This window comes from Danio rerio, chromosome 12 (genome assembly GCF_052040795.2).
Source record: "Danio rerio strain M-AB ecotype USA chromosome 12, GRCz13ab, whole genome shotgun sequence".
In the NCBI taxonomy this organism is placed as follows: domain Eukaryota; kingdom Metazoa; phylum Chordata; class Actinopteri; order Cypriniformes; family Danionidae; genus Danio; species Danio rerio.
The window spans coordinates 42,171,179-42,192,585 of NC_141032.1; the positions used below are offsets into that span (position 1 = coordinate 42,171,179).

A 21,407-nucleotide genomic window follows, 5' to 3' on the forward strand; every position below is an offset into this window, starting at 1 on the left:
TTTTTCTCCCATATGGCACAGATCGGATATAGCCCATGTACGTGTAAGCAGGAACAAATCGCATGGATTCCGATTTACTTACATCAGATTCAGGCCTTGCTCATGTGTGGAAATTTATCCGATGTGAATCGGATCTGTGTTCTCGTGTCCGCAATGTAAGCAGGTAGATCGGATTTTCACCTGTCAATATGAGTTGCGCGTCATTAAAAACCGTAGCGAATGACGTCAAGTCTGAATTTCAATTCAGAACAGCCTTCAGCAAAGTCCGAAACCTTTAATCTCATACACGAGGACTTAAACAGCTTTTATATTGTCATATAGCACAGGTATTTAAGCATGCTAACGAGAGCGAGAAAGCACAATGTCCGCCACGTAACCAATATAAACTAATATAAAACTAGTGCACAGCTACATCACGTGCATAAATCAAGCCGTTGGCAATATTTTAAGATGCCTAAGGGTTTAAAAAATCCTATTTATCAAAAGAAGATGGACAAATGAGAACCTTTCTGTCATAAACTATAGTAAAACAGCTTGTCAAAAGCTGCGAACAGATTATATACAGGAATAGAGAAACGAACACTCTTTAATTGTCAGCTGTTAGCTGTCAGCGCCCGCTCTTTTTTTCCTGGTCATTGCGCCTTTGTTGTGTGCTGTGGGAATGCAGACGATCGGATCTGATACGAGTCACTTTTAAAAGATGATGTAAGCAGGTCATAAAAAATAAAATAAAATAAATAAAATCTGATACAGTCACAAAATCAGAATTGACCATCAAAATCTGCAGTGTAAATGCCTTAGAGATAAAGGTATGCGCGCTGTCACTTTTCAAAATGAACACATTTGTACCTATAGGTCCATATTGGTACCTCAAAAGTATATATTAGTACCTACAAATTTTAAGAGGAACACTACTAGTGCTACTAATACTTTTGACATCTTAAAATGGACCTTTTAGATACAAATTTGTACCTTTTGAAAAGATACCACCCCAGTGACAGCTCATGTACCTTTATTTCTGAGAGTTTATGATGCTCTGGGTAACCCTCTGGTGTCATTTTTTGATTAGCAGGGTCATCCATTTTTATGATTAAATTACAAAATGCACATTGATTAAATATGCATTGTTGGATTTGTTCTTCAGTGTTTCAGCTTTCAGCAGTGACATTTACATTACACTGAACTAGACTGAACCAGTTGCAATTAACTAGAACTTTATCTACATTGTAAAAGCACTATAGACATGACCATGAATTCAACTGAACATAATTTGCCGTTCTAAATTAAACAACCAAAACTATTTTATTTACAGCCACATCACCCTGCAGCTCAAGACCGGTTACTCACTGAAGCTAAGCAGGGCTGAGCCTGGTCTGAATGGCAGAGCACATGGGAAAACTAGGTTGCTGTTGAAAGTGATGTTGGTGAGGCCAGCAGGGGGCACTTAATCTGCGGTCTGTGTGAGTCCTAATGCCCCAGTATAGTGAAGGGGATACTGTACTGTCAGTGAGAGCTGTCTTTTGGATGAAACGTTAAACTGAAGTCTTCACTCTCTTTGATTATTAAAAATGGCTTTTCTCGTAAAGAGTAGGGGTGTAACCCCGGTGTCCTGGCCAAATTTCCCTCCATCTGCCCTTACCCATCATGGCCTCTCAATCATCCCCATCCACTGAAATGGCTGTATCACTGTCTTTCCACTCCCCCTGGTGTGTGATGAGCACGCCGTTGTCCTGTGGCTGCCATTGCATTATCCAAGTAGATGCTGCACACTGGTGGTGGTGTAGTAAAACCTTTGGGTGTATGTCCATACATGATACATTTGCTACACATTACTTACTCACACTACAAAATGGACACATTTATGAGCATGTAAGCCAGCGACTAGAACTAAACCAAGCCAGTTGCCATTAAACACATGATATTGCAGGCGGATACTACAACAGCTGCAATTTACTTGAGAGATATGAAAATTCCATCTTTCCTAGGGCAGCACAAAGTATTTCTGCTAGGAATTGACAAAATCGCCATCTCCATCTACCATGCAGCTCTTATGTTGTCAAATTAAAATATTGCCTCTGAAAAAAAAAAAAAAAGTTTTACGTCAGCTTCAGCTGTCAAATTCTATTTACTGATTTTGTGACTGATTGCTCCATGCTAATGTGGGAGCATCTTGTGAATCGGAGGATATCAGCGAGGGGGGAGATATCGTTTTCAGCAATTAAAATCGAAGATTACTGTTTATAAATTATTCTTTACATAATGATACTGAGAATGGCACAATGGCTAAGTGGTTAGCATGGTTGCCTGAGAGCAGGAAGGTTGCTGGTTCAAATCCCAGCTGGACCACAAAGCATTTCTATGTGGAGTTTGCATGTTTTCTCTGTGCCTTTGTGGGTTACCTCCGAGTGCACCGGCTTACCCCACTGTCAAAGACATGTGGTATAGGTGAATTTGATAAACTAAATTGGCTGTAGTTTATAAGTGGAAGTGGGTGTTTTCCAGCACTGAGGGTTGAACTATCAGTGTTGGGGTGTGACTAGAAGGGCATCTGCTGTGTGAAACAATTGCCAGAGAAGTTGACGGTTCATTCTGCCGAATGGAAGTAAGTGATAACATCATTGTATGAGTTTAGAGGACTTTGATGCAACTGATTGCAACCCAATGCCTTTTGTTTTGTTTTGCAAAGTGTCTCCACTTTAATTTGTCTGCAACATATTTATGTCTTTTTTTTTTTTTTTTTCAGAAGTGGGTCAGTTTAGGGTAGGTGTGGGGAGATGTGCTCTAAATTATTTCTGAAATTGTGCATGTTTATAACACGATTCGTATTTTACAGATACAACCCTTAAATGGAACACTTAATGTAAATAAGCAAAAGCATCAGAGGATGCCACTTATAAAATAATGCAGAAAGGGTACCCAGAGTGCCACAGAATGAAGGGAAGGGGAAGTAACCTAATGTCAATATATGACTGGTCGCCAGTGAGAAAATATTGGTTTTGGTTTGGTTTTGGGAAAGAGCGCAAATCTATTAGAGTAAATGTTTATAGATGGTCAACCTTGTGAGGTTTGTCAATTAGAGACCACCAAGTGACTGCTGGGTGCTAAAAAACACTTAGTCTTTGTGTGATCAATCTATACTAACGATTAAGTTTCTAGTTAGCCGACACGATTTTTAGTCAGCTAACATAAATTTAAGAGCAGGTAATTTAGCTAGGTTGCTGCATTGGAATGGTCTCTTAAAGATCTTTTTTTTTTCCATCTGTCACAGGCCTCAAGAAGACAGAATTGAGGAGAATTAAGGATAAGATGCCCCATTTCGTCAGCCCTGCCATTCAGCAGTATCTTCGACGCAGAGCTCTGTTTCTTAATTGATTTCTTATCAAGGACTCTCCAGGAGTGATCGGATACAATGATAATCAATCAACTTACTTTCCTCCTGTTGTTCTGCTTGCTGGGCTGGAGCAGCGCAATGATCCGTCCGGTGCCTGGAATTAGCACGTCGGATCGGGATGGACGGACTCTACACCGCACTAAACGAGGATGGATGTGGAATAGTTTCTTTCTCTTAGAGGAATGGACAGGAACTGGAAAGCAGTATGTCGGAAAGGTATGGGCTGTCACTCTTTAAAACTTTTTTTTTCTTTGCTTTTTTAAACATTAACCGTGTAGATCTGGGTGTCCACATCATTTTGTACAAAGTGAATCTAGTGATCTTTACTCAGGGGATGTACCATGGCATGACTATGGACAAAGATCCAAGATTATAATACAATGATGTTCTTTCAGTAACCTCAATGTTACAACAAACTGATACAAAACTATAGTAGTTCTACTGCATATGAGTAAACTAACATGAGTATGGTTGTATATAGTGTCCCACCAGTGACAACACACAGCCATATTCCACTGCTATGAGTTCAATGACATAATCGTGTGTATAGAAAAGAAAATCAAACACGAGAGTCTAAAAACCATTTGGTATGAGGAACTACTTTCTTCCGCCATTCATTCACATCTGCAGCTGATGTCAGAACAGCAGAAACCATTGCTACTTCACAAACCTCACTTTGGAGCTATAATTTGAATGATTCTCTAGCGTAATGTCTAAAGTGATAACAAAACAAGTGATTTTTGCTGATGTTTTAAGATTTATAAGGCTGAACGTCATGAAATGCCATCAGTCTAAAAAGATTTCCCAGTATTTCTTGTTGCAAGCGTGAGATCACAATAATTATCTCAGAAAAAGTCTTAGCAAAGCAAAGCAAACACTACCAGATTAGGTACAAATTATGCAGTTTTTCTCCTCTAAGTACTTATTATGCTTTCTCTGTTGCCATCTTGTGGATGAGCAACATCAACTATCTTTGGTCTGCTCAATGACAAGCTAATGGCAGTCGACACGCTGTCTCTCTGAAATTATAAATATTTAAAATATGCACTATCCTTATAAATAAACTGCGTAGTTGCAATCTAAACAACTACATTCTTCACTAGAAAGCCTTAAACTGAATTTTGTTGTCCAACAGCAGCATTATGTCAAACTGTAGAGTGTCCTCTGCTTGTTGCTGTATGTGGGCAGAGTAATACACAAGGTTGAAGGGTGAAGAGGCTGGACGAGTGCTGCTATTTGCAGATTACCACACGACTAACAGCCAAAACAGATTCAAAAACAACACAGAACAGTTGTATAAATCAAAATAGCATGACTTTGATTCATAGTACTCTTACATGTAACTCATGAAATATGCTTAAAATGGCTCTTTAGGTTTATTTAGGATAACTTTAAATAAAAGTAAGAAATGTTGAAATGTACACATTTTGTATGATAATATCAGACTTTTAGTTTAAGTTAACGGACAGAGTTTAAGGTAACGGAGATTAAGTTAAATAAAAATACAAACGTATTTAAACTTACAAACATATTTAATCTTTTATTTGAAAAATAATAATGTTGGACCAACTCAATTGCATTTAATTTTGTAAATAGTTTCTTGTTTGGTTGGTGCTAAACAAATTTATTGGATGGAAATCCTGTTCTCAATTAAATCGAGTTCGTTCAGTGAGTTATTTTTTGAGTTTACGACTGAGGACACTGTTTGTATTTCTGCTGCACCACAGATCACCATCTGAATAATTATTTTAAATGACATGCAAATGTGCGCCTTCAGTTTGCGTTACTTCCAATTTTCATGTGTGCGGTGCATCAGGTGTGTGACCCCCTAAAAGATGGAATGTGCTTTGGTTTTGTGGATCAATGACAGCAGGAAAAAGAACATTATGCTGGATGCCAACATTATCCACACAAGCTTTTTGAACCTTTTGTTGACAGTGGTGAATTTTTGCGCCTGACAACAGGTTTTGATCTTTGGCTTTATTTTATATTACTAGACCTATTTTTTTAAGAAAGTTTGAACTTTGAGAGTGTTTAAATTCTGTCTGACTGAGAAAAGTTTATAAAGTGTGTAATGAAGGGTTTCACAGCCTCAAAACCAACCAGGTTCATTCTGGAAACTTAGTCAAGCGCACATTTCTGGAGGCCGCTAAATATGTCCCGGGAGGTTTGTATTTGTGCAATTTTTTTTTCGCGAAACCGCGAGAGGCAGTTGTGCATGCTTTTTTGCATCTCAAACGCCTCTGCTGTTCTCGTGTAAAGCCGCCGGAGGCGGCTGTTGAGCGACCGTGTGTCCGACTGACTGAATGATTGACTGGGCCAACCGGCCGACCCACTCTCCTCCTCCTCCTTCCCTAAACCCAAACGGTTTTACCCATTGACTCGTCCTTGGCGTCACACCGGCGTCACACCGCCCCGTAGTGTTCGCTTAAAAAAATTAAATGCAGCCATACGTATTTACGGTCACATAAATCACGGTCTCCAGAAATGTCTGCGGGACTACAATTTCAGAATAAGCTTGGGTTGCTTAAAACATATATAATAATTAAAAAAAAAAAATAAAGCTTAGTACTTCATGGATTTTGCCTATTTCGGGCAATATTGAGAACATAACTCCTGCAAATAACAAGGGAGCACTGTATAGCCTATTTTAGGTTATTAGAACAAAAATGAATGTTTGCATAAGCATTTAAAATGCTTGAGTAGATTCCCTCCCCTTAGTGGAAGTTGGTCCTGGGGTTGATTCCCAGGGATACAATATTTATTCCACTCCATCTATATTATGATACCACCACATCACTTTTTCTAAGGGTTTTAAGCACAACACAAATTAGTAAATTTCAGGAATATGCATATTTAAAGACTTGAGCAAGGGAAAGCTCATTAAAGAGAATGCATGAACCCTTAAAATATATAAATAAAATAAGTCTCAAACCCATGCTCATGCTGTTTCTTACATGATGCTTAAACAGTGAGTCTGAATCCAGTCAGTCTGACCATTAACACACAACACAAGCAAGCACTAAGGGTCAGTTACGAACATGAATCACAAACATCAAATGAACTCATGCCTAGCGGCTGATGCTTTCAGCATGCTAACTAATGATGTATTAGGACAAAATCAATGAGAATGTAGGCTATTAAATGAATCGATGTGTGGGATACAAAAAGCAATAATAACCCTCTTTATGTTAATGACCACATCCTGATGTTCCTAACCCGAAATGATTGTGTGGGATGTATTCAAAGTCTTACTTTAAAACCTGATACACGATGGATGTATTTTAGCTTAGATCAACTCAGGACACAAATCAAACCAGCGGTTGAAAGATAGGCCTAATAGCACAATAAGATCTAGTTAAAATCAAAAACAACTTGTGTGGCGTCAGATCAGAATGTTTTTTTTTTTTAACCCAACGGTGTCAGACAGCAGAATTTACAGCATCAGTGCAAGCGAAGACCCATCGGCAGACAATTTTGAAGTCGAACACATCGTCTTTCATCATCGACTACAAGTAAACGTGATGCTTTGAGAGGAGAGGAGCGTGAGCGCAGACAGATTGACATCTCTTACGACGCTGGGTTGTTTTTGTAGAGAATGCTGCAAGAAAAGAAACACGCAGGCACATGGCAACAGAAAGGCGAGCAAGCAAGAGTGGGTTGAGGAGAAAACAATAAATCAATCAAAAACGAGAATGAGATTCCGCCCTCATAGCGTTGCCTTTTACGTGACAAGGCAACAAAACAGCGCTGACTGCGAAGAGTCCGTCGGTTGAGGAAGTGTCAGACTCAGCAGTGTCCTGGCCTCCTTCCCAGAGCTTTGATGCTTTCTCTCTTTTCTCTAGCGCTCTATCTCTCCCTCTTTTCCTGGCTGCTCCGCTTCTCTGGCATGACAGCAATCGCATGCTTTTGGCCCGCTTCTCATCTACCGTCCACTCTCGTTCCCAATTAAAGTGCCAGAAAGACACAGGGCTCCCATAAATACTGTAGGAGGGCGAGGGAGAACGAAACACCCACATGCTGCTTAAGGGAGATCACTGCGGAGCGACTTGATCATCCATTCCATCTATTTTCCCCAATTTCTGGCACACGAGATCTGGTGTAGTCCAATAGATGGGTACTTAGAGCCCCAGTGAGGAGCCATCAAAGCCATTGATGGTTCTTCTCATAAAGATAATTCACAAACCTTTACAGAGCCTTGTGGGATACCATATTTATGTCTATCCAACCAAGGCCTCCGCTGGCCCCCTGACACCGACGAGCCCTAAAAGAGGATTTATTTTCCAGCGTGGAGCCAGAAATAATCCATAAAATGGAAGGAATTTTTCCAATAAAACAACAGCCCACTCATCACTTCTGTCAAAGCACTTTTTTTCTTACTGTGTACATGACAGCTATATCATGAAACATCTATATTAGGGGTGTCAAACACAGTTCCTCCTGCAGGGCCGTAGCTTTAACCCTAATTGAACACACCTGACCAAACTAAATGAGTCTCTTAGGCTTGTTATAAACCTAGAGGTAAATGTGTTGGAGCAGAGTTGGATCTAAACTTTTCAGGGGTTTGACCTGTAGGACAGTAGTTCTCAAATGTGGTACGTATACCACTAGTGATACGCAGGGTTTCTTCTAGTGGTACGCGGAGGAATTGCTGACTAATTTAAGTAAGGAAAATTAACACACTTTTAACCCTTTGACGCATACGATAACACCAATGTGATCAGTAATTTGATTTTAATAGGATAAACCTTTTATTTTATTTTCAATTTTCTAATTTCTGTTATCTATTCTATCATTTGAGGCTAATCTCCTCCCCATATTTGTAACGGTTGTTGAGGGCGTATCCCGTATTTTTATATCCCAATGTTGACAGGTATGGTTTAATGACTTGCTTTTCTGACACACAAAGCCTATACATACAGTAAGCAGATCTAATTTCTGAATTACATATGTAAATTAAAATCATATATTTAAAGTTAATGCTTAGATTTCAAATATATACAAATAAGTCTTAAAGCTACATCTATTACAACATTTTTCAAAAACATTTTTATATATATATAATATAATCACAAATAGCCTATATTTATGAGGCCCAAGAAACATTTCCAGGTTTTTATGAATAAGCTACTATATGTTAATACTTTTTTAAGCACAGCAGTTTTTTATTTTATTTTTTTTACTTTTTAAGAACATTTGTAATTTTAATTTAAACATTTATTTATTTATTTATTTTTTACCTGTAAGCAAAGGACAGTTTTAATGTTCAAACTATTTATTATGTTTAAAGTGGCTGACAATAATAAATATTCATATGAATAAAATTTAATCTGCCTCATTTTTGAACTGTGCAAAACTGTAGCTGCTTATTTAGGCCTACTACGCTACTGTATTTCAATACTGGTCATTATGGGGTACTTGAACGGTGTTACAAAAAAGATTGACAACCACTGCTCTAGGAGTTTGACAACCCTGATCCTAGGTCTAGCTTAAAAAAAAAAACATATATAATAAAAAATGGGTTGTTATAACCCAATGCTAGGTCAAATATGGGAAACCCAACAGTATTGTTACAAACAACAGAAAAAAATAATAATAATAATTTTTGACCGAACTCCGGATTGGCATTTTTTAAGTGTAATTAATTATGTTATAGCTGTAGCTTCATTTATATATATATATATATATATATATATATATATATATATATATATATATATATATATATATATATATATATATATATATATATATATATATATATATATACTTCCCAAATCATGTTTCTCTGAGCAAGGAATTTTTCACAGTATTTCCTATAATGTTTTTCTTCTGTATAAAGTCTTATTTGTTTTATTTCAGCTAAAATAAAAGCAGTTAAATTTTTAATACCATTTTAAGGTCAATATTAATAGCCCCTTTATGCAAGATATATATATTTTTTGATTGTCTACATAATGACTTGCATAATTAGTTAAGCCTCTACATTGCACTTTAAGCTGAATAATACTATCTTACAATCAGTTAATAACTAATTATCAGAAATGAGTTATTAAAAATTATTATGTTTAGAAATGTGTTGATTTATTTTATTTTTTTATTAAATGGAAACTGGGGGAAAACATATACGGGGGTGGGGATAATAAATAAGGGGGGCTAATAATTCTGTCTTCACCTGTAGATATATCCATAAACACCCTTTGGAAGTCACTGAATGATTCCACACTACCATCACTGCGGGTGTGAGATGAACATTAAAGTATGAGATTCAATATTAGTGCTCTAATTCATAATTCAGTTCGTCCAATATGTGAAAACAGCCCCTGCTTTGAATTAATATGAAGCCTGAATGCAAAGCAAACAGGATTAAAGAGTTGGAGTTTCAAAAACGCAATTGCCAATGACTCAAGCTCACAACTAGAAACATTTTGGACTCAAACAGCACAGGCCATTATATTCCTGAAAGAGAGAAAACGCAGAGTCCAGAAACACTTTTTCTGGTCATCTGGTGGTCATTATAAGCATCCAGGCGGCTCAAGCCCTGTTGTGCAGAAAGAAGCTCAGAAGTGCTGAAGCCCGCCATGCATTTGCTGCTTTTGTGTCATGAGTTTGATGTGGGGGCAGTGGCTCACATGGCGTGCCATCAGCGCTATTGATGTGAACAAAATCCTATTAACCTTCTCCAAGCCCCATAATGCATTGTGCAAATAAACCTGTTCATACTGCCCTGTTTTCCGAGTGAGCTCTCGTCTTCAGTCTACCTAACCCTTTTGATCCTCTTCACATAAATACTCAGTGCTTTAAGGCTTGCACTGCAGGTGAATAGGGCTAAAATATAACTATATGTCCACAGTTCATTGATTAAAACACATCACTTAAAAAAAATAAATAAATAAATAAAAATAGTTTGATTAAATTCAAACACACACACACACACACACACACACACACACACACACACACACACACACACACACACACACAAAAAAAACTCTAATTGGCAACCACTTCTATTTTAATCATGCTATAATTTAGAAAACATTGCAAACAACCAGAAAAAGTCAAGCTGTAGGCTTGGGATTGCTCCCGTTTTCTCAATTTCTTATGATAAAATAATAAAACGGTATGTATATAATCAGGCAGATTATGTATGGACATATTCCTGGGTAAAAACCTTCAAATTATTGATTGGTGCATGTGCTATAAGTCAGTGTTTCTCAACCATAGTCCTGGAGGACCACCAGCTCTGCACATGTTCCATGTCTTCTTAACCAAACACACCTGATTCAGATCATCTTCTCATTAGCAGAGACTGAGGGACCTGTAATGGGTGTGACAGACAAAAGAGACATCCAAAACATGCAGTGCTGGTGGTCCTCAGGGAACGTGGTTGAGAAACACTGCTAAAAGTGATGCTCAAGTAGATATTTACACTCCATGAATAAATAAATAAATAAACAAAGAAATGAATAAATTTGTTAATTAATAAATAAATAAATACTAATATCAATACTAATAAATAAATAAATAAATTAATTAATTAATTACTTAATTAATATGCTTTTCTACATAAAGTTTTTGTTTCTAGTCCAAATATCAGTAATATAATATAAGTTTTAAATCTTTTTCAAGACAAAAAATATATTACCTTTGTTATCAGATATAAGTTATAAAGAGTGAGAATACATTTATTAAATTAATTGAGCAAAAGTATGTCAATGGGATGATTAAAAAAAAAAAAAATTATATTGAATTTTAATATTGATTTACCCCATTGGCAAAGATCTGTTCCTTGATTTAAGGGAAAAAAAAAAAAAAAAAAATTTTCATATTTCTGAAAACAAAATATACAAATTATTTTTGTAGAATAATTCTACTTGTCTACAAATTGCTTTTTGATTGGAAAATTTTAAGATATTTGCGGGAAGAACAAGACAAACACTGTCTCAGAAACAAAACAAAAAAAAAACCTAAAAACATATAGATAATTTTGATAAAGCAGTCTTTAAAAAATTGGTATATTAATTAAAATTAATTAATAAACACATGATAAGGTGTAAATTAATTAACACGTTGGCTGCATTGACACTGCATGATTCAAGTGACTCAATTATGATTTTTTTTCTCCCATGTGGCACAGATCGGATATGGCCTACATGCGTGTAAGCAGAAAAAAAACACATGGATTTTCGTTTACTCAAATCAGATTCAGGCCTTGTTTATATGTGGAAGTTTATCCGATATGAATCGGATCTGTGCCCTTGTGTCTCAGTGTAAGCAGGTAGATGGGATTTTCACCTGTCAATGCATTAAAAGGATGTCAACTCTAATGCTTTCATTTTGGAACAGACTTCAGCAGAGTCCCAAACCATAAATCCTATACACAAGGACTTAAAAAAGAGAGAGAAAAAGAAATCAACATCACAACCAATATAAACTATTGTAAAACTGTGGTATATGTCACATGCATAAATCACGCCATAGACATTATATTAAGATGCCTACTGGTTTAAAAAAAATGTCTAGATCAAAACAAGATGACAAAATAAAAACGTTTCTGTCAAAAAAAAAAATAGTAAAAGAACCTGTGAAAATTAATAATAATAAAAAACTTAAACCCTGGATGGAGAAAAGAGGGCTTTTTTATTATCAGCTGTCAGTCAGCGCACACTCTTTTTTTTTTTTCCTGGTCACTGCGCCTTTGCTGTTGCTGCGTAAAACAGACAATCGGATACGAGTCACTTTTTAAAAGATGATAAAAGCAGGTCAGCAAAATAATCAGATACAATCACAAAATCGGAACTGACCATCAAGATCTGCAGTGTAAATACAGCCTTAAAGTTCACATGAACCAGAAGCTGCAGCCATTTATTTATTTATTTGTTTTGTATTGTGACGCAGTTCCTAGAGAAACAGAATATTAAATGAGAAAACAGTTGGCTTGGCCTGTTTTTTCTTTGCTGCGAGCAGATTGGATGTAGCAAAGTAAGCATTTCATTAAGAAAGATCAGGAAAAGGGTTTTTGAGAAGAGTTATTACAACCTAACAGACACCTATTTACTATTATGTCAAAACTGACAGTTGGAGGGGCGTGGTTAAGTGTGTTAGCCACGCCCAATACATTAAAATCACTTAATCAGAGAATATAACTGAAAATAAAAACAGAAAGCACATGTTCAGATATCAATTTTAGATTACAAGGGCACACTTTTTTTCTTAATGACATGCACAGATTAATTTTTCACCACAAAACTGGCAATGTGAGATAACAAAATCAATATTGTTACTTTTGATTAATTTATACTTTAAACAGCACATTTAGAATGTGTTTCATCCTTTAGATATAAAAGAAAACCTCAAATCCCAAAATCTCAAGATTAAAAGGTGCACAAAAAAACTGTAGTGCCTGGATTTATCAAGACAACAAGAGAAAAAAAATAAAACATTTTTGCAGGAGGTAATAACGAAAAGGCAAAGAGTGATCACTCACATTAAAATGTTTAAATATGTAGCGCAGGTTCATTAGGACTTGTCAGGATTATAAACTCATCTGAGCGTGGAAAACCTCATCATAAAGTGATAGCGGGGAAACTCGCCTGCGTTAATCTGACAGTTGTAGCACGACTGCAAGTGTCAACTAATTGCGTGATGCAGAATGGGAATTCTACATATTAAATGTTAACATGTAGCATTTGGTTTGGGATTTCTCACTAAATCAGTGTGAAAATTGAGGCTGTTTGTAGAAAAAAAAAAGTACATGAAGTTCTTCAGCAGGAATGTGTGTAGTATTAATGTAATCCAGACATATTACATGAGTCATTTTGTCATCATCATGTGACCACAAATCCCTCTCCCACGGCCTCATGAAATAATAAAGCATCCATCTGATGGAAATTTAGCCACAGGAATTTAGCCACAAGCATTTTTGCCTACAGTATCAGTAATACTGAGATTAAACAAACTGCTATTTTCTCACATGGTTTCACAAACTAGAAGGAAAGATGTTTTAAGTACACTTATCCTTCATTATTTTATTCTATCTTTAATTCCAGAATTGAACCTTGTCATTACTTTATTAAAAATCATTCATACTGTACAATCTGTTCAATTTTGCTTTCCCTTTTTACTTGTTTTTCTTACTTATTTTTTTAATTAACTAAATTTTATTTACTGAATATTCCATTAATATTTTATGGTTTAAAAAGTAATATATTTAGTATTAAATAGTACTATTAACAATAAATCATACAACATAAATATATGAAACACCACATTTTTATTTTGTTTATTAATTATTAATTTATTTATTTATTATTATTATCATTATTAATATTATTATTAATAATTAATTAATTTATTTGTTTTCTATTTTATTATATTAGATTAGCTAAACTGGAAGTCATTAAAATCATTTTCAAGGGGTATTGCACAAAAATGGAATCAAGAAAGCCTGGTAAAAGAAAAAGTGTAGCTTTAAATTTCACATTTGCGGCATTTGTTAACAGACCACAGACTAGACTTGATCACAGAATCAGTAACGCAATATGGATAAAACCCAATGAGCCAATCAGGTAACGAGTTGAAAAAGCACCTCTCAGGCCCACCAATCTGAAAACTCCAATTACTTTCATTCAGAAAATTAACAGAAACATGGGGTGAGACGTATTAACAAAGTAAATCGTTCACTTTGTCTTAAATGTGACAAGTGGATATTCATGCTACTAATAAATTTATTGTGAAAATTATATCAAACACTTGCAGATCCATTTTATATGTTTAGTTTATTGTATTTAGTTTATTTATTCTTCATCTATATGACAATTTATATACTGTTTTCATTTAGGATTTTCTTTCTAATTGAGTCTATTTAATTTAATCTTTAAAGCTATTTAATCTTATTATTTAAGTTTCATCATCATCAACATCTTCATCATCATCATCAAAAAATATATAATTATAAATATTATTTTTTTCTATTTTTCTTTATTTCTTATGTATTTCTAGTATTGTCACCAATGTGTATTATTAACCATTTATGTGTATTATGCTTCATTAAAAAAAATAAAAAAACATATTTAAAAATATACATTCTCTTCTTATTAAATGCAATATATATATATATATATATATATATATATATATATATATATATATATATATATATATATATATATATATTTTTTTTTTTTTTTTTTTTTTTTTTTTTTTTTACGCAAACATAATGCACTCATATCTGGAGGAAAAAAAAAAACATGCTGAACAGATTAAAAAAAAAAAAAAAACCTGATAAAGATCCTGCAGATGTTTTATTATTATTATTTTTTCCCCCATGTTCTGTCACAGCAAAGTCAGGCCTCACAGGAACCTCCAGCTATCTAAGTAGTTGCAGTGCGTGTCCTTATCCACTCAAATGAACCAGCGGAGTCCACAGCCAGCAGAGGAGATTAGAAGAGAGAGAGAGAGAGCTCTGCTGAGTCTGAGTTCATGCGCTTTTCAACTCCTCAGAGAGTCTGCATGCGATCAAATCTGTTGTAAACCTCCACGAGTGACAGCAGGAAAAAATAAACTAGCATAAAAAAACGATTGAGCGAACTGCATGGCCTTATGATTATTGCAGAGCAGCAAAACCATAAAGAAGGGTGACCAGAGTGGGGCGAGACGGCGAGAGCCAGATTTCACCATAGCGTTTGTGTCGAGTTAGTCAACTTGAATGTGACTACTCAGAGTGATACACAAAGAAAGAAAGTGGGGAGGGAAAAAAAAAAAAAAACATAATTATTCTGTATCCGTTCTGGGCCCGGGCTCTCATTTTCACAATCTCCTCTCTGCAGTACTAAGCAAGTGTTCACTACCGACCTGACAAGAATTGTCAATGATTTCTCCTGTGCTCGGCTGACAATCCCTCTGTGTGTGTGCAGGGGATTTAATTCCTAAAGCTGCTCCGAGTCAAAGGCTAATTTTGTGCTACGCGAATTAGCAAAGGCAAATGAAAGCAAGGCCGAGGATAAATCGGTGCTGTCTTTACTTCATATTCAACTGTCAGCTCATTATAATCAAGAACATCCTTCAAAAAAAAGCACATACATTCAATACTGGCACGCTTGGTGTAAACCTACGGGTTGGTTTGTGAATTTTGACTGACAGGGATTAGTCAGGAAACATCATGACTGAGACATGCTCTTGGGAATGGGAAGTACGAATACCCTTTGTTATTTCGTTTTCATGTCCACATGTTAAAGAAAAACTAAAGAGACAAAATATGGGGAAATTAATGGGCCACAAGCAATAAAATAAAACAAAATAAATAAAAAAACTAGCAATAATATATACAAAAATAAGACTGCTTATCATACTGCAGGAATAAGAATGACTAAATTTGGTACGGGAATAAGAGCGCAATCTGTGCATTAGAATAATCCTTTTAATTACTTTCCTTGGGGATGATGTAATGATGGTGTATTTATTTTTAGCTACATAAGGCTAAAGTAAAAATGGTGTTTTCGAATGACGATAAAAGTTTGATCAAAGGTTTACAATAACTGAAAAGCTACAGTGTTTTACATTTTCTTTGTGAATTTCAGACTAAAAACTGGACAAAAGATGTATTGGATTACTTGTTTGGCGAAAACTTATCGCGGTGGATCGGTCATGTGGCGGGGGGTGGTTGTGCACGCACTCTCCGTACTGTTGAAAATATCACTACTGTTGAAGACATGGCACTGAGTCTAGAAGATGCATCCATCATACTGTCCGACAGATTGCACAGGGGTCTGGCAATTAATGACTCCGAAATGTAAACGTCGCTTTATTTCTGTGCGTGTTAATTTAGCTTGCAAAGAATAAAATTGAATTATTCTATTAGTATTTGGTTATCATTGTTTAAGAAGGTTAAACAATAGATAGAAATCAGGTGATCATATATTATAATCATCAGAAAATGTTATAATATACTACCATATAATTTAATCAATTTGGCATCTAATTACAAAAAATTACAAATAATTACTAATAACAAAATAATTAAACTTGAAGGAATTTTGACAATATTCTGACAGAATCAATTTAGCTTGATTTATTTTGATATAAACAGTTGAAGTCGGAATTATTAGCCCCCCATTTTTAAAAAAAATATTTCCCAAATGACGACAGAGCAAGGAAATTTTCACAGTGTGTCTGTTAATATTTTTTCTTCTAAGAAATTTGTAGTATTTTGGCTATAATAAAAGCTGTTTTTATTTTTTTAAACACCATTTTAAGGACAAAATTATTAGCCACTTTAAGCTATATATACAATGACTTGCCTAATTACCCTAACCTGCCTGGTTAACCTAATTAACCTAGTTAAGCCTTTAAATGTCACTTTAAACTGTATATATACTGTCATCATGGCAAAAATAAAATAATTCAGTTATTAGAAATGATTTATTAAAACTATTATAATTAGAAGTGTGTTGAAAAAAAATGTCTCTACATTAAACATAAATTAGGAGGAAAATAAACAGGGGCTATGTGTGTGTGTGCGTGTGTGTGTGTATATATAAGGCTAAATAAATCTCTTAAAAAAGAAAATAAAATGAATGTTCAATGGATCTAAATCTAAATGGTATCTGTTTATAATACAATTTGTTATTATTTATCTAGTGTGTCTATATCATGTCAAATTTACTATATACACAAAAAAAATGGCAAAATATGGGCGAATTAATGGTTCACTATGGTAAAAATGTTTATTTAGACATTTGAAATTATAAAATAAGTGATCATTCAAAAATGTTTGTACATCATACATTGTCAGATATTATATTTATACAGTTTATACAGAATTGGGAAAATCGCTGGAGTTGGGAAATTTGAACTTTTGCTGTCATTTATTCTGCATTAACCAATCAGGAGCTTGCTCTTTTAATTATGTGTTTATGACTTAGTGTCTGTTGTTGGTGTCCTTAAGAGGAAATCCTCCTGCCGACACTGGACAATCACTCATCAAACTCGTCACCGAAGACAGCTTCCATCATCATAATTACTAGCCCTCCTGAATTATCAGCCCCCTGTATATTTCCCCATAATGTTTAACTGAAAGAAGTTTTTTTCAACACATTTCTCAACATAATAGTTATAATAACTGATTTCTTTTATCTTTGCCATGATGACAGAACATAATATTTGACTAGATATTTTTTTTTCTAGATGCTAGTTTTCAGCTTGAAGTGACATTTAAAGGTTTAGCTAGGTTAATTATGTTAGGGTAGTAAGGCATTGTATAATGATGGCTTTTTCTGTAGACTATCAATAATTGTATTATTTATTTATTTTTTTATGTAAAACAGCTTTTACTCTTGCCAAAATAAAACAAACAAGAATAAATAAAGGAAAAAAAATGTTTGGGAAATACTTAAAAAGAAAATAAAAAATATATAATAAATGGCCTAATAAATTTGAAAGTTTGTGCTGTCTTCATATTCAACTGTCAGCTCATTATAATCAAGAACATCCTTCAAAAATAATGAAAAAAACAAACTACATTTAATACTGGCACGTTTAGTATAAACCTACGGGTTGGCTCGCCACTTTTGGGATTTTTGACTGGCAGGGATTATTTAGGCAACCTCACGCCGGAGACATGTTCCTGCCAATAAACAAAGGGTATCTGTTCAGGATTGCCGGTGCCACAGAGAGCACGGTGTTGTGCCAAAAAGTGCTCCCAGAGCAAATGAGCGGGCGATCAGTATTCACTGCCATGCCACACTCTCCCTGTAGTGCATTTCAAATGAACAGAGGGATTGTGGTTAGGGTTGAGTCAGGATCTATGAGGCCGGATCAAATCGCTCATATTTTTCATGAGTCACTGAGAAAGGCCGCCACATGGCCTTATTCTGAAACATCTTTAGTTCATCTCTAGAGGCTCAGAGGTGCTTTGTATTATTATTATTATTTTTTAAGAGTTGGCAGTAATTAGGACACCCTGAGTCTTCCAGTGAGCAGCCAATTGGAAAACATTGGCTACACTGTGGAAACGAAACATCTGGTGTATTGTGATATAGACCTGTTGGAAAAGAAATAAATATATAACTAAATGAGAATACAATCAATTAGGCAAGTTACTAAGGTGCCTGTAGCAATATCAGTTGTACATCTGCATGATATGAGATCTTATTTTGTCCAAAACTGTGTAAAGAACTAACAGAGCAAATTCAACCTTAACCTTTTTTGGTTAGATTAAATGTTCTTGTGAAGCATCATCTTCATTTAACTCTACAAAGAAAATGTTTTTGTCTTATTTTTCCATTACAATCAGCCACACCCTGCGAAATGAGATATTATATTACTGTGGGTATTAGATTTTAAGAAAGAACTAAAAAGTAGATAATAAATCTATTCTTATAATAATAATTTCTATGTGACAAAACATGGCTGATATACTACTTTGAAATGTGAAAATCTGGAATCTAAGGGTTAAATAAGTCTGAATATTGAGAACAATGTAGTCAAAACGTTCTCAGAAATGCTTAGTATGCTAAGTAACCAATCATAAATAAAGTTTACAGAGTTTATATGTACTGTCATGGGATGGTAACCGGTTTCAAGGTTTTAATGTTCTTTTATACCTTTCCTAAGGTAAATATACTTATTTGTTTTTGTTTTGGTACACTTATATACATATTAAAAGCTACTGGTAAGCCCATGATTCAGCAAACATTATATTAAAAAAAAAAATAAATAAATAAATAAATTAAAAAAAGAAATTCACTAATATACCTACATCCAAGCATGCTACAGACCTGATCAGTACCAATCATTTAGCATTTATATATATATATATATATATATATATATATATATATATATATATATATATATATATATATATATATATATATATATATATATAGCCTCCCTGAATTATTAGCCCCCCTGTTTATTTCTGTTCCCCAATTTCTGTTTAGAAGAGAGAGAATATTTTTTTAATACATTTCTAAACCTAAAAGTTTTATTAACTCATCCATAATAACTGATTTATTTTATCTTTGCCATGATGACAGAATATTTTACTAGATATTTTTCAAGACACTTCTATACAGCTTAAAGTGACATTTAAAGTCTTAACTAGGTTAATTAGGTTACTTAGGCGGGTTAGGGTAATTAGGCAAGTTATTGTATAACAAAGTTTGCGCTGTAGAAAAAAAACAAAATGCCTAAAGGGGCCAATAATTTTGACCTTAATTTTTTAATTTATTTTTTTAACTACTTTTATTATAGCCAAAATAAAACACATAAGACTTTCTTCAGAAAACAAAAAAAATATTAAAAAGAAAAAGAAAATCAAAGAGGGGAATAATTCTGACTATATATATGTGTGTGTATATCTATTTTTGAAACTAATAAAAATAGCAAAAGCCAATGTTTTGTTTGAATTATTTAACCTGACATGTTTACTGTTCCAAAATATTTTATGTTTCAAAGGGGAGAAATGTTTTTTTTTTACCAACACATATGTACCAAAACATATTTCAGAGTAGTAATTACAACACTGTGAAACTGTGACATTTTTTATCCAAATTTATCATAATTTCAGAATCTTAAACAAGCCCATGCCATTAGACATTTTATTGTGTTTTTGCGGTAACTTACTGGCAAGCATTGTTGCCAGTAAATTATCGCAACTACCCATTTACAGTAACTTGTATTTTACAGTAGCAGGGTCTAACCACACTTTCATTTTTTTTTTTTTTTTTTTTATAGAGTGAAATAGCCTTACTGCAACTTTATTAATTTATTTATTTATTATTTTTTTTTATTTTATTTTTTTACGGTAAAATGCCCTTTACCACATTTAAATTTTATGGTATAGCAATTTTTACAGTACCTTCACTGTAATTTATTTCTATTATACACTAGCAGTACAAAAGTGACTATTTTTATTCATTAACTATCTCATATTTGATTTCAACTACAGTATGATTACTTTGCATTACTTAGCATTACAGTACAATAACTTTGATTAAAGTAGAATTCTGCAAATTCTCAATGTGAGCTAAGTTAGTGTAAAAGTTTTAAAATGACCCACAAAGCAGTGCATAAAACAGAACTGTAAAGAATGTATGTAGTACTTTACTGGGTGCTTTTGCAGTGCTAAGTCTAACAGTGCATATATTGTAGAACGTTTACAAAATGTCTTTACTTTGAATTCTAATGCAAAAAAAAAAAAAATTGACCTGCTTGATTTATTGTGATAATGTTCTGTTTGTTGATCTAAACCCTTATCCTCATGGACCATTTAGCAATTTACAGGTCTGGCTGCATTTGTTTGCTCTTTGCAAGAAGAAAAACACACAGCCCTTGTGGCACATTCTTTTTTTTTTTTTTTTAATGCTTTATTTTTAGACAAAACAGTGAATGTTATGTTAATAAAGTAACTTAATAAGTGCTTAGACTTCAAAATTATTTCTTTCCAAACAACATTAGTGTTTATTCCAGCTCTCTACTTTCTGCACATCAGCTTTAGTGAACATTTCTTGCTTTCCAATTGCTAAAATAATACACTCCAACTAAAGACTCACCCGCAGCACTTTATAGAACGAGACAGGTAGTTATGAGACGCATTACGCCCTTGCTAAAGCGGAGCCAAAAACATCTTTCACACATCACCTTCAATCCTGCAGGGAATTTCAAACCGGACCACAGTCCACATCAAACTAATGACCTAATGAAGCTCGCTGTTGTCATTCAAGCCAGTGTTTACCTCGGAGATTAATGCAATGTTTTTATGTATACCCTTTAAACACGCGTAGACGCTCGTCTGACAAATACCAATTAGCCCAGAGAAGCTGGGGTTTGTATTGGCTTTATGCGGTTGTCTGCTTTCATTGCATGTCTTTGTCTCAGATGTCTTTTTATGGATTTCAAACTCACGTCTGTGTGGGCCATGGCAGCGCTGAAGGATTTCTCCACAATAAAGGACATAGAGAGACTAATTATGGTGCTGTCAAGGGATTTTATACGTAGCGGAGATGAAAAT

General features: G+C 34.4%; 1 protein-coding gene across 2 annotated transcripts in view; it reads left to right on the forward strand.

The window, feature by feature from the left end:
* Positions 1-21,407, forward strand: part of cdh10b (cadherin 10, type 2b (T2-cadherin)) — a 113,877-nt gene that overhangs the window by 11,595 nt on the left and 80,875 nt on the right. For both annotated transcript variants that reach the window (XM_087276890.1, XM_087276891.1), the window contains exon 2: positions 3,269-3,607. In XM_087276890.1, the coding sequence (XP_087133016.1) occupies positions 3,410-3,607 (198 nt within the window). In that variant the 5' untranslated portion in view covers positions 3,269-3,409. The remainder of the gene's footprint in view (positions 1-3,268; positions 3,608-21,407) is intronic.